Genomic DNA, 21,192 nt, shown 5'->3' with positions numbered 1-21,192 from the left:
CTTGAAGAGACAGCAGAGGTCCTACCCACTCCCCCACAACCCCCAATATAAGCGGTTTCTAGCTCACATCCTCATGGCCATGCTGGGACAGAGTAAAGCTGTTCTTGTCACAGCTCTACAGTGGCAGTGTCACTTTCAGTAATGATACCCACCACTCTATCACCCTCTCTTGTCTCCTCACTCCTCACAACCGCTCCTCTTCCCAATCACCCCTCTGTGAACTTTCATGTCTGTGTGTGTGTGTGTGTGTGTGTGTGTGTGTGTGTGTGTGTGTGAGACTCAGTGAGTGCTATTAGGTTACATCACTAAATAAAAGCTCTCTCCCCACTAGCAGTTGTCAGTGCCTATAAGTCCTCATGCAACAGTGAGGCTGGAACTTATTTTCATATCTAATATTTCCAGAAGCCAGAATGTGAACTTCTAGCCTGAGCCGTTGCCTGCACTGGAATCTTCTTGGGCTAGCAATGGTCTTCACTGCCTCTACACTGGAATCTCCCTGGGCTGGCAGTGGTCAGCACTACCCCTGCACTAGAATCTCCCTTGCTTGGCAGGGGAGATTCTGCCTGGACACACAGAGAAACAGCCAGTCTCGTATACCCAGGCTGTCTCACAGCTCCTGCCCACCCTAACCTGCTGACCATGCTGTAAAGATTCTAGCACCCACCTCCTCCTTCATCTGCAGGATGGGTACCAGTATCCCTGATAGCTTTTCTGTCAAGGGCACAGTTCTGACATGGTCACAAAAGAAACCAACTAGTGGACCGTCCTCTGTGTCTATCAACCGAGCAGATAGAGGACGCCGCAGTTTGGCCTTGAGCTGCCCACGGGGAAGGAAGCAGGGAAGAACACTGTCCCAGTCTGCTCCCAGTGCTCAAGAGCTTGCCAGTTCTTGAGGGAATGTGACTGGTAGGCAGGGTGTGTTCCCAAATGCACCCTACACAGCAGCAGCTCAGGGGTGACCTACACTGGATCAAACAGAGAGAGAGAGAGAGAGAGAGAGAGAGAGAGAGAGAGAGAGAGAAAGAACTCATGGCATCCCATAACAAACTGAGACACAGGCAGCTAGCTCACCAGTACCCAGGTACGCCAGCCAGGGACAGTCAAAGTTCACGTCCCATCTACACCACAATACGAACTGTCTCTTTCTCGATCCATGCCAAGGAGCAGCGATTTAGTGATTCCAGAAGCTGGAGTCCACCATCAGAACCCCCAGGACTACAGGGGCCCAGGGACACCTCCGAGGCGGCAGATCCCTACCTGCAGGGACAGGAGGTGAGGCCTCTCCCTGGTCCATGCTCAACCGTGCCTCCTTCCTCCACGCCTGGCTAGCATCAGGGGACAAGGGCCCCTGTAAGCAGAAACATTGTCGGCCAAGTTGGCCTTCGAAACCTTCCCTTTCCAGGAGATGCCAGTTGGGGCTTTCTAGAGGCAACCTGCAACAAGGAGAGAGGTCACTGTCACTCCCAGCTGTAATGACAGAATTTACCATCCATTAGTTGCAAATACTTGCAAATCTCCCTGGTTGGGACAATCCAGAGCAAGACAAACAAAGGCTTCTCAGTGCTGCCAGGACTTCACCTTGAACCACAGCCAGCAACTTGTTTTGGAACCCGAGGCCCTGGCCAGAGCCCTCTTCAACCAACACCACAGCAGGTCTTTGCCAGGCTCACACCGTGTTCTGAGGTGGAGTTAATGACATAAACCAAAACAGTTTCCCCTCTTCCTTCAGATAAAACCTTAGCAGTGTTAACCAAAGTTCGAGAGGGCGGGGGGAAGCTGCAACTAATTCAGCACTGTGCAAGGCTGCTTGACTGATCAGAACACCGGAGACTGCAGAGAGTCAGAATACTCCAAGTTCAGAGCTCAGTTATCTTGGGCTGTCTTAGCCCCTACACAGTCACTTGCTGCCCACTCCGTGTGTGACCTAATATCCTCGTGACTATTTGGTAAGTACAGAACAGACCCTGTGGTGGTTTGAATGAAAATGGTCCCCATATGCCCACAGGGAGAGGCTGTATTAGGAGGTGTGGGTGTGGCCTTGTTGGAGTGGGTGTGGCCTTGTTGGAGTAGGTGTGGCCTTTGGGAGGAAGTATGCCAAGGGAGCTGGACTTTGAGGTCTCAGAAGCTCAAGCCAGGCCCAGGGTCTCTCTCTTCCTGCTGCCTGCCCACCCAGAAGTAGAACTCTCAGCTCCTCCTCCAGCACCATGTCTGCCTGCATGCCGCCATGCTTCCTGCCATGATGATAACGGATTGACTAAACTTCTGAACTGTAAGCCAGCCTCAATTAAGTGTTTCCCTTAGATGAGTTGCTTTGGTCATGGTGTCTTTTCAGAGCAATAGAACACTGGCTGAGACAGACCCCTAGCCTCTACCACCCCAAAGATTAAGAATGCCATCAGGTAAGTTCTGAGACCCATAGCATACTTTGCTGTGGTACACTCACCTACCTGAGGTAACCAGCTGCCTATTTATAACTTCCTTTATTGTTACTTTAAAACATGCCATGAAACTGCTACCACCCTTGGACAGGCATCTGCTCCCAGCCATGGTCAGTCCTATTGGCACCCTTTTGAGGTGAGAGCCAGCTTTTCCTGCTGACAGTTGTTTTTGTTTTTGTTTTTGTTTTTTGTTTTTTAAAAACCTATTCCACATCAGGAACAATACTGACATTTTCTTCACCACCTCTGGAGTTAGTAGGGCCAAGCTGGATGGGCTGCTTCTCTGACCTGTCCTTGCTTATCAGTTTCACTCTCTTGATACATTAGAAAAGCTGATTATGGGAAACAGTGTCCGTGAGAAGGGCAGTCTGACATGCTAGAACCACTCCACACCCATCCTGGCTTCATCCAGGGACTGCCCATCCCAAGCGCTAGATTCCACCTGGGTTCGATAAACACTCGTCCTTGATCCCGCCTGGGACAGCCCAACACTCATCCTGGATCCCTCTAGGAACCACTCAACATTGCCCCTAGAGTCTACCGGAGCAGTCGGAAGAAGAGCAAACTGCTTGGAGACCTTCCACGTGCTTCGGTTCCAGTATCAGGCGGGCGGATGCGATGCCCGGGGAGCGGCGGTCTGCCTCTTCTGCCGCTGGCTCTCTACACACTTGTGCTCAGTGGCGAGGAGAGAGCAGGCAAAACTTTGTCCCTCACAGCATCGGAGATGCCGGACCTGCCCAGTGAATTCTTTCACTCTAATTTACAGGCTTGATGTTGGCTCTGGCACTTCCAGTAAGCCAAAACCATGTCCTTATGAGGATGGTTGCCAGCCCCATGCCCGCCATCTGCCACTCTACAGAGCATCCCTGTCTGCCAGTGTGTGTGCCGATGGAAGCCTTCTGCACCTGCCCCCAAGCAACTTCGCCTTGTGGCTCTGTCTTACTCTCAAGGGTGAGAGAAGCTGCCCTTAGATGCTGTCTTAGTCAGGGTTTCTATTCCTGCACAAAACATCATGACCATGAAGCAAGTTGGAGAGGAAAGGATTTATTCAGCTGACACTTCCACATTGTTGTTCGTCACCAAAGGAAGTCAGGACTGGAACTCAAGCAGATCAGGACGCAGGAGCTGATGCAGAGGCCATGGAGGGATGTTACTTACTGGCTTGCTTCCCCTGGCTTGCTCAGCTTGCTTTCTTATAGAACCCAAGAACACCAGCCCAGGGATGGCACCACCCACAAGGGGCCCTCCCCCCTTGATCACTAACTGAGAAAATGCCCCACAGCTGGATCTCATGGAGACACTTCCCCAACTAGAGCTCCTTTCTCTGTGATAACTCCAGCCCATGTCAAGTTGGCACACAAAACCAGCCAGTACAGATGCCCACCTGAGTAGCTAGGCGTTTTCAGTGGGCACCTGCTGTCTCTGCTCTGGCACCAGAGTCACTTCACCAGCACGCTCGTGGTGCTGGCTCTCTTCATCATACATGTGGTGATAGCATGTATAACTGTACCTCAGCTCTAGGACCAGGTCCTATCATTTCAGATGAAGACACTATAGCTTGTCGATCCACATGGTCCACCCAGGACCACAATGACGTGTTTGGGGTAGAGCCCAAAGGTCCAGAGCCCAAAAAAGTCCAAAAGCCCTTTGCTTTTGTGTTGGGATAATTTTCTTCTGCACTGTGTGAAGGTTGTCTTTGTATTATGCATATGTTGATTTCAGCATCGAGCTGAGTACTGTCTTGAATTTGGTATTATTAGTCTAATGGCTCAGCACCTGCATCATGTTTCGTAAACGTTATTCTCCATCACCTTCTGATTGGTTTAATTAAAAAAAAAAAAAGCCGGGCGGTGGTGGCGCACGCCTGTAATCCCAGCACTCTGGGAGGCAGAGGCAGGCGGATTTCTGAGTTCGAGGCCAGCCTGGTCTACAGAGTGAGTTCCAGGACAGCCAGGGCTATACAGAGAAACTCTGTCTCGGAAAAAACAATAATAATAATAATAATAATAATAATAATAATAATAATAAAGCTGATGGCCTACAGCAGGACAGGAGAGGAAGAGCAGGACATCCAGGCAGAGTACGGAACTGTGGAAAATATGGAGATGTACAAGACTCGGCAGCCATGCGTGGAGAGCGCCGGATGGATGAGCACCAAATGAAAGACAACGCGACGCGCGTGGCAACCGCAGACTAGTATAAACGGGCCGTTGAGGTATCTGAGCGGGCCGAGAACAAGCCTAGGCTGTGAGACCTAAGCCGTCATAAATAATGTGAGTCTCTGTGTCGTTACTGGGAGCTGGTGGGGCGAGGCTGTCTGGCGATACTGCCCATCAACACCTGAGAAGTACTGAGACCTTTGTGTAGCAGGTGCTTGCCTGGACCTGATGAGGGCTGACAATCTATCTGAGTGCCGTGGGTGAGACACCCCATGCAGGTGACGAGAACAAGTACTCATCTCAGTGAGAGGTGCCTCGGCAGGACACACGCATGCGCAGACGCACACATGCGCAGACGCGCGCGCGCACGCACACACACACACACACACACACACACACACACACACACACATGCATACTGCTTCCTTGCTAAGCAACTTCTGTGACTAATGTCCTATGGCCCTGCCTGATACTTGCAGGACACCCCAGGGTTTCAACAGAAAGAACAAAGGAGTTTGGGGGGACGGGGCGCTCTTGCTGGCAAGTGGCGGGAAGCCACAGGAAGCGAAGCACACAGCCGTGAGATGACCCTAGGCACGAGGGGTCATCACTGGGGGGAGGGGTGCTGTCCACGATCACACCACCTTCCCATAGGAACACAGGGTGGCTGGAATGAGCGCTGCCCGCCTCCCAGAGCTCAGGTGACCTCGTCTCGCCTTTATTCCTGGAGCCAAAGCAGGTCTAGATTACCGCGGAGTCAGACTGCTGAGGACTCAGTTGGTCGTTTGAAAGAATGAACGTAGATGAGCAGCACTCTCGGAATACAAACCCAGCCCAGAGGCATGCCTACCGCAAGCCTCCTGCCCTCGAGGAGCAGAGGAGAGCAATCGGCAAGCACTTTGAACTCTATAGCCCAGAAAGACTGGGACCAAAGGACCACAGCCACTGGGTACCACGGAAAGTGTCCGGAGGTAAACCCGGGCCCATGCTGTCCCTCAGCACCAGTAAGGAGCAGAGGCCAGTTAGAATCCAGAGTGGGCACCAGTGCCTGGGGGCTCTAGAGAAAAGCAAAGCCGCCCTGCATGGGCCCTGTGCACCTCTGAGCTCGCTCTACTGGTCTGTGAGGTAACCAGTGGCAGGCGGCAAACACCTTTCCCGAAAGCAGGCAGAATGTTGCTTCCCTGTCTGAATGTGTTTGGGAGCAGGCACAAACCTGCAGGGGCAGTGCATGTAGGGCTGCCTCCTGAGCCCAAACGCTCACACTTGCAGTCACTCTCGCTGCATGAGCTTTATGAATACGTAAAACACTCATAGGCAGAGTCCACCTGGCTCCCACCTTCCTGCTGGTCTGACCAGCGCTGCTGGGAACAGCCAGTCGCCGGCTGTCAGCAAGCGCTCATCTCAACAGATAGTTGTAGGTTAGGTCAAACCACCTGGAACTGCTCAGGCAGAAAAGCAGCTTACAAGTCCTGCAGTCACCACTGCCCGCAGCCCACAGTCCTGGCCATCAGTATCGCCCAATCACCTGGCTGGCACAGCCCACTAACCTCATAGACAGCACTCACTGCCAAATGATCAGGCCACCACTGCCACCACCGCCACTGCTGCCGCTCGTCCGCACAGCCAGGTGTTTTCCTACACGATCCTTTCCAGGATCCTTTCCATGTTCTTGTCCTGCAAACTGTGCTCCTGGGTATACTTTCACTGTCTTGGCCCCTCCTTCTCTCTCTCTCTCTCTCTCTCTCTCTCTCTCTCTCTCTCTCTCTCTCTCTCTCTCTCTCTCTCTCTCTCTCTCTCTCTCTCTCCTTCTGTGTTCTCAGCCTGACACAATGGTTATGCATTCTCAGGAAGGAACTCACCTGGGATCCTTGACATGAAATATAGCATTAAGTAATTCCTAAGAACAAGGCCCTAGTCATAGGCTGATGAGACACGACTCTGGACATGCTCCAGGTGAAAGGGACATCGAAGAGGCCACCAGTGAGAAGGGCTGACAGTTAGGCTGGCTCTGGCCAGCACTGTGTGGGTTACAGGGGCACACAGCTGGTCATGTGTAAGCCTGAGGAGACAGCCCCACTACATGGAGAAAAACCACTGACAAATGTGACCGATGCACCAGGAAGATGCCCTGCCAGCCTACCGTGGCCTGTGGCCTGTGGCCTGTGCAGAGGCCCCCAAGCTGCCTCCGGTGTTTGCATCCACTGTGTCCCCAGGCTCTGGAATATCCTTCAGGGCTCAGCCAGCCACAGTCACTGTATGGCGCGTCAAAATTCCAAACAGCCCAGCTCAGCTGCCTGGGCCCTACTGCCCTCTCAAGAACCCACAGGCAAGAGGGCCCAGGAGGGCAAGCACAGGCCCAGGGGAGCACCTGGGCCAAGCTGCTGTCTGGCCTGCATTGTCTCCCTCACTGAATTCAGCAGTGTGCATTCTGCACACAGTCCCTGGAGGCTCCCAACAGAGGTGGGACTCACAAAAGAGGGGGCGTCCAGGCTAGGCCTCACTGCACTTGAAGATCAGCAGACCAGGACGGTGCTTTACTGTTAAACAGTGCCTTTCCTCAGAGTCCGCCTGGCGGTCTGGGATGCCCTGATGCACGCCCAAATTGTGACCACCATTGTCACAAACTGATAATGTCTCAAAGATTTATGTCATCTAACAAAACAAAACCCAAACTGTATACTGTTATCTAAAGGTCTCTGCAGCTCTAACTTTAAGTTGACTTGGCAATGCCTTTGCCCATGTTCTTCAGGAGACTGGACATTATGTTTAAATAAAACAAAACAAGACAGGGCAGAATTCATCATTCAGAGGGTAGCGGTCTCCAGACAGGCTCTGATCATCTGAACTGGCAGTCTATGCCCATGCAGGCTGCTTGGGCAGCCTCTGCAGACAAGTCTTCCCCTAGCATTCTTGAGGGTCCCTTAGAAGAATATACCAGTCCTTGGTTGCCTGTGGCCTGTAAGGACAGCCATGTAAGCCTAGGACTTGGACTAGCAGGCCTAGTCCAAGAAGGTACAGAACAGAAATAGAACGTTCATAACCCCAGCAGGGAACAAGTCAGATTCAAAGCAAACCATCCCAAAAGGCTAGTGAGGGCAGAAAGGGACCAGGAGGACAGAAAGAGCTCCTTCAGTTGCTGCTGACCAGAGGGAAGCCCAGTGATTCCACGCATACAATTCTTCAAGCTCCCAGATGAAAACATCTGGGGCTGCGGTCTGGCTCTGCACTTACGTGCTGGGGAGCCAGCACGGAGGAGAGGGTATCCTGGTGGTCAAAAGTTTGGAGACATCACATCTGGCTACAGGAGAGCCTCAGGTCCACCAGGCCCAGTAAGACTTCCTTAATGGAAGGAGAGACAGGGAGTACAGGTAGGCGGCCCAAGCTGGGAAACCAAAAAGGGGGCCAGCTGCCCGGCACGACGGGAAGGACCGTGCCACACTGAGAGGATCTAGAAGGATGGTGGCGGCTGGAACCCAGGAGTTCCTGCTCAGGGAAATGGTGGGTCATTTAGGACAACGGGACCCATGAACGGTACAGGAGAAAGGTCTGCCTGGGATCTGAGAGGGGGCCAAGGGACAGCAGCATCCCCAGGAGGTCTGTGTAGCTGCTGACAGGACAGGAGAACCATCGCGTGTGAGAGGCCAGCACTGAGCTTCAGACCCTAGCTGGACTGTGTGAGGCCACAAGTGACTGTCAGGTGGCTGCGTAGTAATGTCCACCCTGTTTGTTTGGGTGAACTGAGACTCGTGTGTAGCCTGAGAAATGCTCCCCATCTCATGGCCATTAGCAGGAATTCCATTACGAATTAACACCATCCTGCTCCCGCCCCACCCCCTCCAGTTCAGCTGGGGACAGAGTTAGGACAATGATGGCATTACACGGGTTTGTGGTAGGACACCTATCCCTGAAGAGCGTGTCCCCTCTAGTGGCACTGTTAAGAGTGGTCCCCTCTGCACCACCGTTCGTTAGCAGGTATCACTGCACAAAGAGCTTGGGCTACCCCTCCTCTGCTCCTTCTGCCCATGAGGAATAAGCACATGGGGTCTCTCACATGGGACCCTTGGGACAAAGGACTTCTCTCCACAAACCAGCTGTTGACTCTAACACTGACCCTGGTTCCGTCAGCAAGCTGGGCCTAGCCTGGCTATCACAGACGGGTCCCATGTATCCCCTTTCCCACCCGCTTCCCTTGGGTAGGTCTCTGGAGGCCACACTCTGCACCCCATCCTCCTTCCCTCCTTCTACCTCTTTGAAGCAGCGTGATTCCACAAACCTGCAGCTTCAGTGCCAGCTCTTCGCCTAAGACCGCCTAACACAATAATCCTGAAGGGAGCTGCTCACCCCATGCCTCAGGGAGGCAGACAAATCTAAACCTGGGCAACTGGTCCTCCTAATGGTCTCGCCACAAGCAGAACTAACCGTCGAGGTTCTCTCCAGTTCTCTTCTTTCTCTTAGACCCTGGTCCGGATCCATGAGCGAAGCTGTTGGCTTCAATTTCCCATCTCCCCAAAGCTGGCTGACCGCCAGCCAGCACTACCCACACCTGACCAGTGACTGACCAACCAGCTCAGAAAGCGCCTTCTTGCCTCTACGGCTCCCCTACAGGGTCAGTGCTGTCCTGTGAAAAGACGGACAGACAGACATGCTCAATGCTCATCCTGGCTTTCAGTTTCTCTTACTCTACACAGATAGTACTCCAACCGTCCACCACTGTCATTCAGAACTCAGCAAGATTGGTGCACACATGAACTGAGAGACCTGCCCAGGTTCAAGCCCGACTGGGTCCCAGGACTTAGACACAGGGTCCCGCCCCTAACTAACCAAGAAGTTGCTTGCATCAGATATCTGTTGACAATGGGAAAAATAATTTTTCCCCCCAGTGGAGTTATCACTGGGACATACCAACCACACTGCAGGGTGAGCTCCGTGACCGGGAGGAGTTGGTCAACACGGGGTTTTGTTTGTTTGAGCTTTATATTTCTCTTTTGGCTTTTTGTTGTTGCTGCTTTTTGTCTTACACATTTCTCATTTGTTTTGGTTTTCTTTTTCTGTTTTGAGAGATAGAAAATACAAAGTTGGGTGGGGAAGATCTAAGAAGAATTGGGAGAGGGGGAAACATATGATATATATATATATATATATATATATATATATATATATATATATATATCACAAATATTTTTAAAATAGCACTCCCCAAGGACAAGTGCACAAGCTTCCCACGAAGGACCGCCATCTGCAAATGCACTTGGTATGGAACTGAAACTCTCCCAAGGTGACAGGTAAGTTCAGACAACCTCCTTCCTCTCCCTGTGGTCTGCAGGTCACCAAGCATCCGATCCTCTGATGACCTTATGTCTAGACACAATGGAGGGCGGATGTGGCTCTTTACGGCCACAGCCCTCCCACCCCCACAGAGAACTGCTGCGGAGACCACACATCCTGGAAAACAGAAATCCCTCTTCCCCTTTACGAGTACCTACGATTATTTTCCCAATTGCTTTGGTTGCTTGGCAAAGCACTGCACCTTTCATTCCTTCCTGTGAAATCATTCAAGGCCCTGCATGTCTGGACTCCATTCCAAAGCGGAGGACCTGCACCATCCGGGCCAGTGCCCTAGGCTCTGCCGCATCCCTCACTTCAGACCCTGGGTTCTGGGCAGTACAGGGAGAACCCTGTTGCTCTATCAGAACCAATGGGGAGGGTTCAGTCTTCAGCTCTGACTGAAAAGTGACCCGGTCTACATAGCACAGGACCACGCCTTGGGAGATGGCCTCTTCCACAATGCTCCACAGAACACAGTTGCAGCCAGAGCCAGAGCCCACATGAGCAGCCCCCACCAGCAAAACTTCTCTGAGGGAACTGGAGGCACCCGCTGAGCTCTGCCACTTAGCTTACTGGGCTGCTTCCCACCACTCCCACCCCGACCCACCCCCACCCCTGTTGCATCAAGCGCTTGACACCAAAGCATCAATCAATGTCCCTATCATTTCTGAAGCCAGAAGGCTAGTCAGTGCCAAGATGCACACTGGCCAAGCCCACACAGAAAGGCTTTCTCTGCAGGGCCTCAATAGCACCCCCGCCCATGTGACCCCTGACCCAGCCAGACTTGGGCCCACACACTGTGAGGGCACATTCCAAGGGTTCTCATACACAAACCCAGTCCTTCAGAGATGGGGTCACTCGGTTGTGAAATCCCCTGGACACATCCACACTCGATCCTCAGTGGGTCACCAAAAGGATCTAACCGGAACTGACGCTGGGTAACACAAGGCCTGGCCTTTTGGGCCAGCCCACTGCCCCACGGTGCAGCACCCGACCATTTATCCTCGTCAGAGACTGAGCCTTCAATCCTGAGCTTACAGCTCTAGGATGAGCACCAGAGACCACTTCAATTCATTCTTTTCATATTCTTTAAAGAGAACCAGAAACCAAACTGACATTGTGACTCTATTTTCCTTTAAAGGGAGGGTAGGGGGTGGAGGGGCGCATAGCTATAGGACCTGGATAGCTGGCACAAGCCCTAGCTTTGAATTCTAGCACCCAAAAAAATAAAAGCAAAACAAAAACAAAACATCAAAAAAACAAAAAACAAAACAAAAAAAAAACCCAAAAAAGCAAAACAAGATATACAGACAATTGTTTCCTGGGCCTCTCCCATGTAAATATTTTATTTTTCTGTTTTATTTCACATTGTAGCCCAGGCTGACCTAGAACTCACTCATAGTTCAGACTGGCCTCCAGTTTGAAGTGAAGCTCCTGTCTCTACCCCGTGGATGCTTGAATTACATGTGTGAACCGTTACACCTGACTTGATACAGTCTTAATCGTCCGAGCAAATGAAAGGAGATGGGATACCAGCTCAAACATCACCTATTCGTGTGACCCAGAGTTTTCAGTGCCATATCTCAAGGCAAATGTCCTCAGTGCTTTAAAAAAAAGAAATGGCATCAGGAGGGAGTTGTGGCTCAGTGGTAGGACACTAGCCCAGCATGGACAAGGCCCTGGGTTCAATCCCCAGTGCTGCAAAAAGGGGTGTGGGATCCAAGGGAAGCTGGGTAACACCCACTAGCCACGCCCAGAACTAAAAGCAGTTCCTAAAACAGCACAGGCCTTCAGGACAGTCGCCCCAGCAGTGAGAGAAGGTCTCTGAACTAGGTGTGGAAGGCCCAGGCCTTCGGCCTCCCTTGCTCCTATCTCCACAGCTCAGGCCCACTTGTCTGCACATTCTGGTGGCGGGAGCCTTGCCTGGGCCAATCAGCACCTCATTCCTGTGCAGGGCACTGAGTCAACCAGGCTATAACCATGTGGAAGAGCCAGGCTCTACCCTCTGGCACACTTGCCCACGGTTCCCTACAAGATCCTCCACATAACCAATGTCTTGGTATGCATCCAAAGCCAGTCTCAAAGTCAATAGTCTCCTGCCCCGGCCTCCCAGTGCTGTGATTGTGAGTACACATCCCTGTCCCTGGTTGTGCAGGTTTTTATGTTGTGTTCTACTCCCCGCATCACTTCCTATATCAGAAGGTAACATATGGAAGACAAAAACATTAAACCTAATAACTTGAAAAACATTCTACCTCTTCCCCCATTGTTTAATCAAAATATAATAACAATGGCAGCGCACAGTGGTATACACCTTTAATCCCAGCACCGGGAGGCAGAGGCAGAGGCAGGTGGATCTCCATGAGTTTAAAGCCGGCCGGTCTCCGTGATGAGTTTCAGAACATCCAGGGCTCTGTTATACAGAGCAACCCTGTCTCTGGAAAACCAACCCAACCCACAGACACCACTTTCCACTAGCGGATGTACATCAGTGACCCAGGAGAGAGAGAGGTGGAAAGGGATGGACAATAGCACTGGGAAAAGTTACGGCCTTGTTTCATAATCAATTTCCGAACATTCACATAGAGAAAGGGGCGGAAGCCAGCATGCAGGCCCAGCCACTGTGGAAGTCAATGGGGTAAGGAAGAAGACCTTGGAGAGGGTGCACACAAGGTAGGTAGGCTGAAGGCAGGATCTTCCTAGGGTGTGCTGTACCCCACATGTTCCTACAGATGTTGCCTCTCTTCAAAGCCTGCAGTCCAGATTCCTTCCACAGTCGAGGCCACCACCTTGCTGCCTGCCCACTGATACATTCGTGGCCCATCTGCTGTCTGGTCTCAGTTCATTTCAGACTTCTCCAAGCTGTCTGTCCTAAAGCACCCACCCCAAAGTATCGTCCCTAAAGCACATCTCCAGGGTGCATAGCTGGTAAGAGCTGCAGTCCAACTCCAACAATAATTAACAGTACATCCCACTACCAGCCGCGCCAACTGTCCTCCGGAACGGACGGAATATGCTCTGAATATCTCCAGACATAATCCTCTTCTGTGCACTTACTATTTGGAGTAATGCAATTAAAGAACGGGATATTTCAATTATGAAAATGGTATATACTGTTATCTGCAGATAACAGCCACAGCACCTGAATTTTCAGTTTTCTCTTGTGAACACAGAACACTTTCAGGTGTAGAGTGTTTTGTTTGTGTGTGTTTGTGTGTGTGTGTGTGTGTGTGTGTGTGTGTGTGTGTTTGGTTGGTTGGTTTGTTTTTCATACATTGCTTCCCTGTGACGTCATACCTGAGCAGAACCAAGCCTAGAGTAGGCAATCACAGGGTTAGTGGTGACTCCATCAGATATCCAGGGCCCAGGCACACATCCTCAGCCACCTACCCAGAACTTCTCCATTTGGAACCACCAGAGCTAGCTTCGAACCTCACGAGAAGGATCTTGCCAAAGAAGAGGCACATCCGACGGCCAAGAGGATGCCTGTGGCAAATCTAGGAGAACCACGTCTCAAAAGGTGAAGAAGGCTGGGGTGTAGCTAGGTAAGTCGCGCTTGTGCGAGCATGAGACCACGGTTCTAGTACAAGCGCCTCAAAAGCAAAACGTTATTTCTGATAACTGGCTTTTACCGCGTCCCTCAGGACCTGCAACTCCCTTCGTTAATAGCTGGTCTGTTTGGTGAAGCTCGTGAATGACGGGCATCGCCAAACGGAGCAGCTCTTCCCGCTGAGAAGTCATGAATGGCGCCGTAACTCTGGACAGTGACGTCAAACAAGGTGACTCACATGTTTGGTACTGACGCCAATGAAATGACAGAAAGCTCCTGGGGCCAGAAAGGAGTGGCCAACATTTAAAGAGACTTAAGTATAAACTTCAACAATCTTTTCTAATAAAAGTTATTTTGGTTAAAAACAGGCATTTGATATATATATATATTAATATATGTTATTAGTTACATTTTTATTGCGTGATAAAGCACCAATATTTTTGGCTTCTGGTTGCTGAGGGATAAAAGTGCATCACTGCAGGGTGGGCGGAGCATACTGGGATGGGCGGAGCATGGCACCATGCACAGTAGCTACAGAAGCTGAGACCGCACACCTGGAGCCACAAGCAAACACACGCGAAGCAAAGAGAACATACCTGGAATAGTGCGTGGCTCCGAAACCACAAAGGTCATACTTCCTCCTTCGAGGCCATACCTCCTAGACCTACCCAAACAGCGCCCCAACTAGGAACTGAGAATTCAGGTGTCCGAGCCCGTGGGTAGGGGGGCATCCCCATTCAAACCACCACACTTTTATCTCTGTATTAATTCAGCACTTACTGGGGATCAAACCAGCCTGCTACGTGCCACACCCCAGCCCTGCCTTCTTGCTGATGTGAAAGATCGCATTATTGTAGCCCCGGCTGACCAGATTCGAGATCCTTCTAACTCAGAACTTCAAGTGCCAAAATATATATAGTAACGGAGGCTGCGGGCGTAGCTCAGCAGCAGAGCGTTTGCCCGTCCAGGTGCTCAGCAGTCGTAAGGAGCACCTGCTTAGGATGTGCAAGGACCTAGAGTCAATCCAAAAAAAAAAAAAAAGACACCAGGCAAGGAAATGTTTTCTCTTGCCCAGATTCTAAACGCAGCTACAGAGCTTACTGGGCGGTCCAGCCAAAGAAGGAAAACTTGCTGCCATTTGAGTCCAGAAGAACCTCTTCCTCCAGCAAAGGCTGTAACTGAGATGCATCCTACATTAGAGTCCACACCAAGCACCAAGCAGGTGTGCTGCATTCAAACATGACCACAGTGTCCAGGGCCCAACCACCTCCTTTTATTTACTGCCCATCAGATCAGGATCCACCCTGATTATTGAGCCATGGTGGGTAGCCAAAAACCAACCAACCAAACAAAAACCCCAGCAGCACCTTCACCCTAAAGGGGATGTTAAGATGCTAAGAATCTCAATTCAAATGCCCCAAGATGACTTCTCTCATGAAATGTCAGCGACCTGTGAATTCACCCCACATCTCCAGGCCAAAGGCTGCTGGTCACTACTGCACATGCCCTTGGGCCTTATCCTCAGGTTATGGGACACAATGATGCTAGGGACTGTCTACTGTCTGTGCTGAAGATTCACTAAGTTGGCAGGCTGCTCATTGCTCTATGTCTAGGGACACCCAGCAAGTTGGGGGGCTTCTTGCTGCATTCTGTCTGGGGATAACCATTGAAACGGAGGTCTGCATGCTGCTGAATCTATGTCTGAGAACACCCAGGGCATACATAGGTTGAGAGGCTGCTTCTGTCTGTGCCAGGGGTCACCTGCAAATTTGTGGGTGCTTCTTGCTGCCCGGTGTTCTGAGACACTCACTAAAGCGAGGAGGGGGTTAGAGGCTGCTGGGCCTAGAGAGGGAAACATCGGCCAGATTTGGGGGCAACTGAAACTGAAGTTGGGAGCTCCTTGCCGTCCTGTGCCAGAGACAGCGCTGAACTGGTATTGGGGGTTTTTACTCGCTGCCGTCTGTCACTGTGCGCGGTCCCGCAAACCCAGGGTGGGGTTTAGCTACTTCGGGGACCTGGGCAGAAGTGCAACTTTTAAAGCAAAGAAGCAGCCCGTGCAAGCAGCCTGGGACGGGACGTGGGGTCGCCGTGCTCACTCACCGAGGGGCCGGGCGCCATCCGCCGTCTGCGTCCGCCAGTTGTCCCGCGCCCCCCGCGCGCCCCGCCCGCGATGCGCTCCTACCCCGCCCGCCGGGGAAGCCCCTCCCACCTCACCATGATTGGCTGGAACAGGCCGTGCCTCGTGCCCACTGGCCAGCGTTCCTGCCAGTTCCTCAGCCGCGCCCGACCCTCGCGCCAGCGCATTCCTGCGAGGCCACGTGGCCACCAGCCCCCCTCCCCGCCCCGCCCCCAGCCTAACGCCCCGCGCCGTGAGTGGGAGGGATGCTGCCTACCTTGCGCCCCCGGGTACAGAAGGGGCGCAGAAAGGACACCAGTTTGTAGTGCCCCGGAGTGGGCGCTTCTCTCCTTAGACTCCTGGTCACTGGGGAATGGCGCGGGGCCAGAGTGCGCCTCCCTATCATCCACCCTCTGTGAGACACTGGGAGCTGCGCTGGCGCGGGCGGGGAACTCAAGACAGCCACTCCACCCATCGTGACCCCAGCGTCTGCTTGCTCCCTGCAGATCCGGGTCAGAACTCCTGTTGGAAGGGGGCGCTGGACAACACTTCACTCCATCTCTGACCCTTCTCTCCCGACCACCTCTCACATTTTGGGTCCTTCGAGCATTGGAGCATAGAACGGATACCACACCTAGCATCCACTGCTCCTTACAGTCCTACAGGGTAGGGAATGCCAGAACAACCCATCCGACCTAGCGCGGCCCTGCCAGCCTAGGCGGTCCCGGCTGGTCAGGGGCTCTTAGTCATGCCAAGTACAGGAGCTAGAAATCCAGAACAACCGTGACCTCAGCCCACCACCTCTCCAGGCGCTTTTACAGCTTGCCTGTCACCAGAAGGTTCTTGTTTTCTGGAACCTGAGTTCCAGCTTTCCACAGCTCTCTAACGCAGGAAACGAAGCTGGAGAGAGCTTGGCCTTTCTGCTCATGGCTGAGGCTGAGGAGGAAGGGAGGCGCTGTGGAGACCAAGAGCATCAGACTGAGGGCCTGGGTGATGTGAAAAGGTCCGCAGACCTTCTATATGTCTGCATAGAGAAGTGCTGGGATATTCTGGAAGAGCCCTTCAGGACAGCTGAATTTGCTTAGCAGGAACGTTTGTTTTGAAAGGGGAAGGAAGCAAACCATTAAATTATTGAAGGAAGACACCACCCATCAAAGTGCTAACTGGCCCACCGGCTAGTGCACACAGCAAATATGTTCCCACACTAGACTCACTTCTCCCACCATCATAGTTCACAGAAGCAATGTGAGTTGTGGAAAGCCAGGGCGTAAGAGTCTCTAAGTCCACTCAACTCCTAAATGAGTTCAAAGAGAGGTTTGTTCCACATTAAATGTCTATAAAGCTGGTATGCTCTGTAGTTAGACACCTCCCAAACAGACTACTATGACTAGGTAGGTCAGATTATAGCCTAAGTAGAGTGACGCCTCATAGTTGCTTGGAAGTAGCACTCACTGAAGTTACAGGAGTGGACTGTGTTGGACTCTCAGACCTGTCTGAACACAGAGAAGACACTCTTGTTGTCTCTGTGGAAGAAGACCTTTGGGTAAAGTACTCAGAGAACTCCCTGACTAGAATTGTGAAGGACATTTTCTAAGTAGTTTTGTGAGAGGAAATAGGTCTGTACTTCGGCATTCTCTGCTGGAGTAGAGAGCACACAGCATCCCCCCGCGCCCCCCTCCCAAAGCTGTAGATGAGGAAGGACCACAGCAGAAAGCCTTGAGATGAAGCTGGCTAGAAAGGAGTTGGATTGGCTCAAGTCCTGTCCAGTCTATTACAGCATCACATGACATATTACCATGTCTTTAAGTCCAGGAGTAGGAATGTGGAAGTTTACATTTTGAGTCTTTATTGACCCTCAGGATACCAAGAAAAGTTAGGTTTCATTATCAAACACTGAGGGATTTTCTTTTAATTAGTATGTAAATGCTAGAACACAGTGTTACATAGTCAAACCCACGCTCTGCATCTGCTAACATAATGCTCTGTTGCTGTCAATGGGGTCACGCCCATGGCCAGTCATTTCTGTCTGATGTGTCAGATGCGTAAGGATGGGGGTTCACAGATAATATGTATGTTAGAAATATAATCTTTGAATCAAGTTTGAAATAGATGGCAGACTGAAGCGAAATGACTTTAAAGTTTCTTGAAGAAAACGTGGGGAAATATCCTACGGATCTCTCAACAGGACGCAGAATACACCCAACTCTCAAAAAGCACTAAATGGCCTTAATCAAGACTTAAAATTCCTACTCATCTCAGGGCATGGTTAAAACGAAAGGACAAGCCACACTTCAGGTAGACATTGTCACCACACTGTTAGGGCTTGTGTGTGAGATGCACCCCCACAGGTCCATGGATTTCAGAACTTGGGCCCCAGTCAGTGGTCCTGCTGTGGGGAGGTTGTGAATCTTTAGGGTGTAGGGTCTAGCTGGAGGAAGAGGGTTAGTAGGAGGATGGGCCTTGGGATATATATTCAAACACTCCTTCCTGCTCTATTTCTTGCTCATGCAATAAGTAGCTACCACATATTCCCACCAAGGAGCCGCCAGTCACCAAGCCTTCCCCGCCATGACAAACTGTGTCCCTTCGAACCATGAGCCAAATAAGTTCTCCTCTTTTAAGTCCTGTCTAGTTAGGCTATCGTTAGTGATCAGAAAGAAAACTGAAACATATACATATTTTATCTCCCACCCCCTCCCCCGCCCTGCGTCCGTTTCATGTTGCTGTGATAATGTCTAACAACAGGCCATTCATAATAACCAGAGATCAGTCACTCACAGTTGTTGCATGACTACAGGCCAAGGTCTCCTGTCCTCTAGTTTGCTTTCTGTTTCTATGATAAATGACTGAAAGCAACCTGGAGAAGAAAGGGTTAACTTCAGCTTCCTCCTCCCAGGTCACAAAATCTCCCTCCCAAAGTTTTAGGGCAGGCATCTGATGGCTTGGCAGTACCCCAGGCAGAGACCACAGAGGGAAGCTGTTTACTGGCTTCTTTCCCATGCTCCCTCACTGTGTTTTCACCTGCCACACAGAACTGTAAGGTCCTGATCACTGATCGTAGTAAAGGTATTGGGGAATGGTTAGCAAATCCTTTTTCCCTAAGTAGACCCATTTCCCTCCAGAATTCCCCTAGACAGCCCTGGTTTGTTCTGGCTGCACAGGCCTCAGACCCACCCAAGGACATACTTATTGGGTGCAACTCTGAGTTGCCCGTGGAGGCCCCCATCTGAGTCTGGAGAGTATGGAACCAACAGGGATTTCTGCACAGAGGTAGGAGCTATCCCAGGGAACTAGCTCAGGGAAGGGTTTGTACTGAGGAGGATGGTGTTTTGAGGTGAGCAGGTGGTCTTAGGAACAGCATAGGGATATGATTACCCAGAAGAAAACGTGGTTTTGGGTGGGAAGCAGCGCTCGCACTACTGATCGTGATGGAGACTTTTGAGTCTCGGCCGCAGACTGGGATTCCCTGTGCAGTTGTGTGTAGTCTGTCTTCTGCATCTTGACAAAGCCACGAAGACAGTGAGCAGAACCACCCAGGGTGATGTTATTTTTGTCTGAATCCTTTGGTGAACCACCCCCAGCTAACATTGAAGTTAAAACGTGAAGCCCATGACCATTCCTATCCACAGGAAATGAAGCTGATGTGCTAGAGTTAAAATGAAAATCATTTTCTGGGGCCAGATAACGATGGGCACTTCTCCCAGTAGGTGATGCCTGGCAGTACAATAGCAACCAGTTCATGACACCGATATCTCCTAGCTTCTACGACAAGGCCAAGAATCCCTGGCCTGCAGGACTGAGTGTCCCTCGCTGTCACATGTCAGATAAACACTCTGACAACCACAGTGTTACCAAGCCCTCTCTGTCCATCTAAGTCACAGATGCTACCACTGACCCAGCTACTCAGCATCTTTCCTCCCCAGAGCAGGCTGGCAGACACCTCAGTGGAAAACAACAGTGGGGGTCTGGGAAATGACAGGGCACACACACATTCAGCTTCCCCAGACTGAGCACACTTCTCATACTTTCTCCTCAGGGGTCATGTAGTTTATGGATGAAGCCACACAACTTAAGTGTCCCCAGTTCTGCCTTCCACAGACCTATGAGCTTTCTACAGTCCTCCTTTCATATACCCAGGGTCTGGGCGTGTCACCAGCCTGAGCTCTAATCTGATAAAGTAAAGAATTCGATCTTCTCCAGGTTCCAAGCACAGATTGCAGCTTGGCAGGCCATGCCCTCGTGATTTCTGGTCCTAGAGATCTATTTCTGTCCTCGCCCCAACCCAGGCTCCTTAGGATAGACGGGAGGCCAGAGGGAAAATATGAAAGAGACGACTTCAGGACCGTGTAGATAAGGCTGGCTGTCACTGGAGCTCTTTCAGTGGATCTGCACAATGCTGTGGGAGAAGGGCGGGTTGTTCCTGTGGGAACAGTGACCTTTTGTTTTTCAGAGATTCTGCAACAACTGCCTATTTTCCTGCTCCGCTCACTCAAGCTCGACGGAGAGATGAAGAGCTAAGAGGTATCAGGGGGCAAGTGAGTCCTTGGAGGAAGCGAACCTGCACCTTCTGGGGGTGGGGTCGCTTTAACCAAATGCTTCCCATTTCTGGCTGTGTGGCCCAGTGAGCGGCTGGGGCTCTGAGGGTGAGGTCACGATAACCTCCCTCCTCAGGGTGCCTCCAGCTCCCCCTGCTCTGTTCAGTCAGCCTCTGGCAACACAGAACAAGGACTGGGCAGCTGGAGAGGACAGTAGTGGAGATGAAAGAAAGCAAGAGAGTCCTTAGCATCCCCGCCAGAGGCAGCGGAGTCCTGTGTGCCCTGGTACCAGCAGAGCTAGCAGAGACAACAAGCAGCCCAGGCAGCCATGATTAGAGGCATGGCAAGCACAGATTGGAGGGTGCTTTCCTGCCCCATTGCCATGAGTTCTGTGCAGCCCATAGTGAGGCAACCAGCTCCCCCACTATCACACTAGTACCTTCTGGTGAGAGAGGACACCTTCTGAGTGACTTCTGAGTGACATCTGTATTCCAGATCCAGCAGACAGATTGAGAGACTAGAACTTCATGATCATGGAGAAGTAAAATGTCATGGGCAGACAGCCAAAATTATCTCTTTAGTCCCCTTAACAGCCGCTCACTACCAACCTCTGTCTGACTTAAAGTCTTTGTGAGTTTTTTCCCTAAGGAGACAGGATTCGCCATAGGCAGACAATCTTGCTGAGTCCATCTACCTGGGCAAAGCAGCACTGTTTCCTGGGGTTACTTACAGGAGCATAGGTTACTCATTTTCAGCTGTGCGCGGCTGAACCTCCGCCTGAGTGCAGGCAAAAACTCACAAAAGCATCCTTGGAGCTCTGTGCATAAGTCACAGGCAGTTCTACAGAAGGCATCCCCTCTACAGAGTAATTGTTTGCGGCATTGGGGAGCGGTTCTGTGAATCTAATAACTCTCTGACCTCCCTCCTCCTGGCAAGTTTCCTTACCTGCTGGAGCACTATGCCCGCCCTCTAGGAAGAAATGCTTCGTTTAGAAGGAAATGTGTCTACAGCAGGCTAGAGTTTATAACTCGGCAGGCAGGTCGTTGGCTTCCGCCAGCCCTAAAGTTAC

The 21,192-nt window shown here is 51.4% G+C and overlaps 1 protein-coding gene across 2 annotated transcripts in view; it reads right to left on the bottom strand.

Moving 5' to 3' along the window:
* Arhgef10 (Rho guanine nucleotide exchange factor 10) overlaps positions 1 to 15,628 on the bottom strand; it is an 86,566-nt gene extending 70,938 nt beyond the window's left edge. For both annotated transcript variants that reach the window (XM_052162024.1, XM_052162025.1), the window contains exons 1-2: positions 15,573 to 15,628; positions 1,258 to 1,433 (exon numbers count right to left, since the gene is read on the bottom strand). In XM_052162024.1, the coding sequence (XP_052017984.1) occupies positions 1,258 to 1,294 (37 nt within the window). In that variant the 5' untranslated portion in view covers positions 1,295 to 1,433; positions 15,573 to 15,628. The remainder of the gene's footprint in view (positions 1 to 1,257; positions 1,434 to 15,572) is intronic.
* Between the last annotated feature and the right edge of the window lie 5,564 nt (positions 15,629 to 21,192).

This window comes from Apodemus sylvaticus, chromosome 18 (assembly GCF_947179515.1).
Source record: "Apodemus sylvaticus chromosome 18, mApoSyl1.1, whole genome shotgun sequence".
In the NCBI taxonomy this organism is placed as follows: Eukaryota; Metazoa; Chordata; class Mammalia; order Rodentia; family Muridae; genus Apodemus; species Apodemus sylvaticus.
This window is presented reverse-complemented; position numbering and strand designations above follow the sequence as displayed.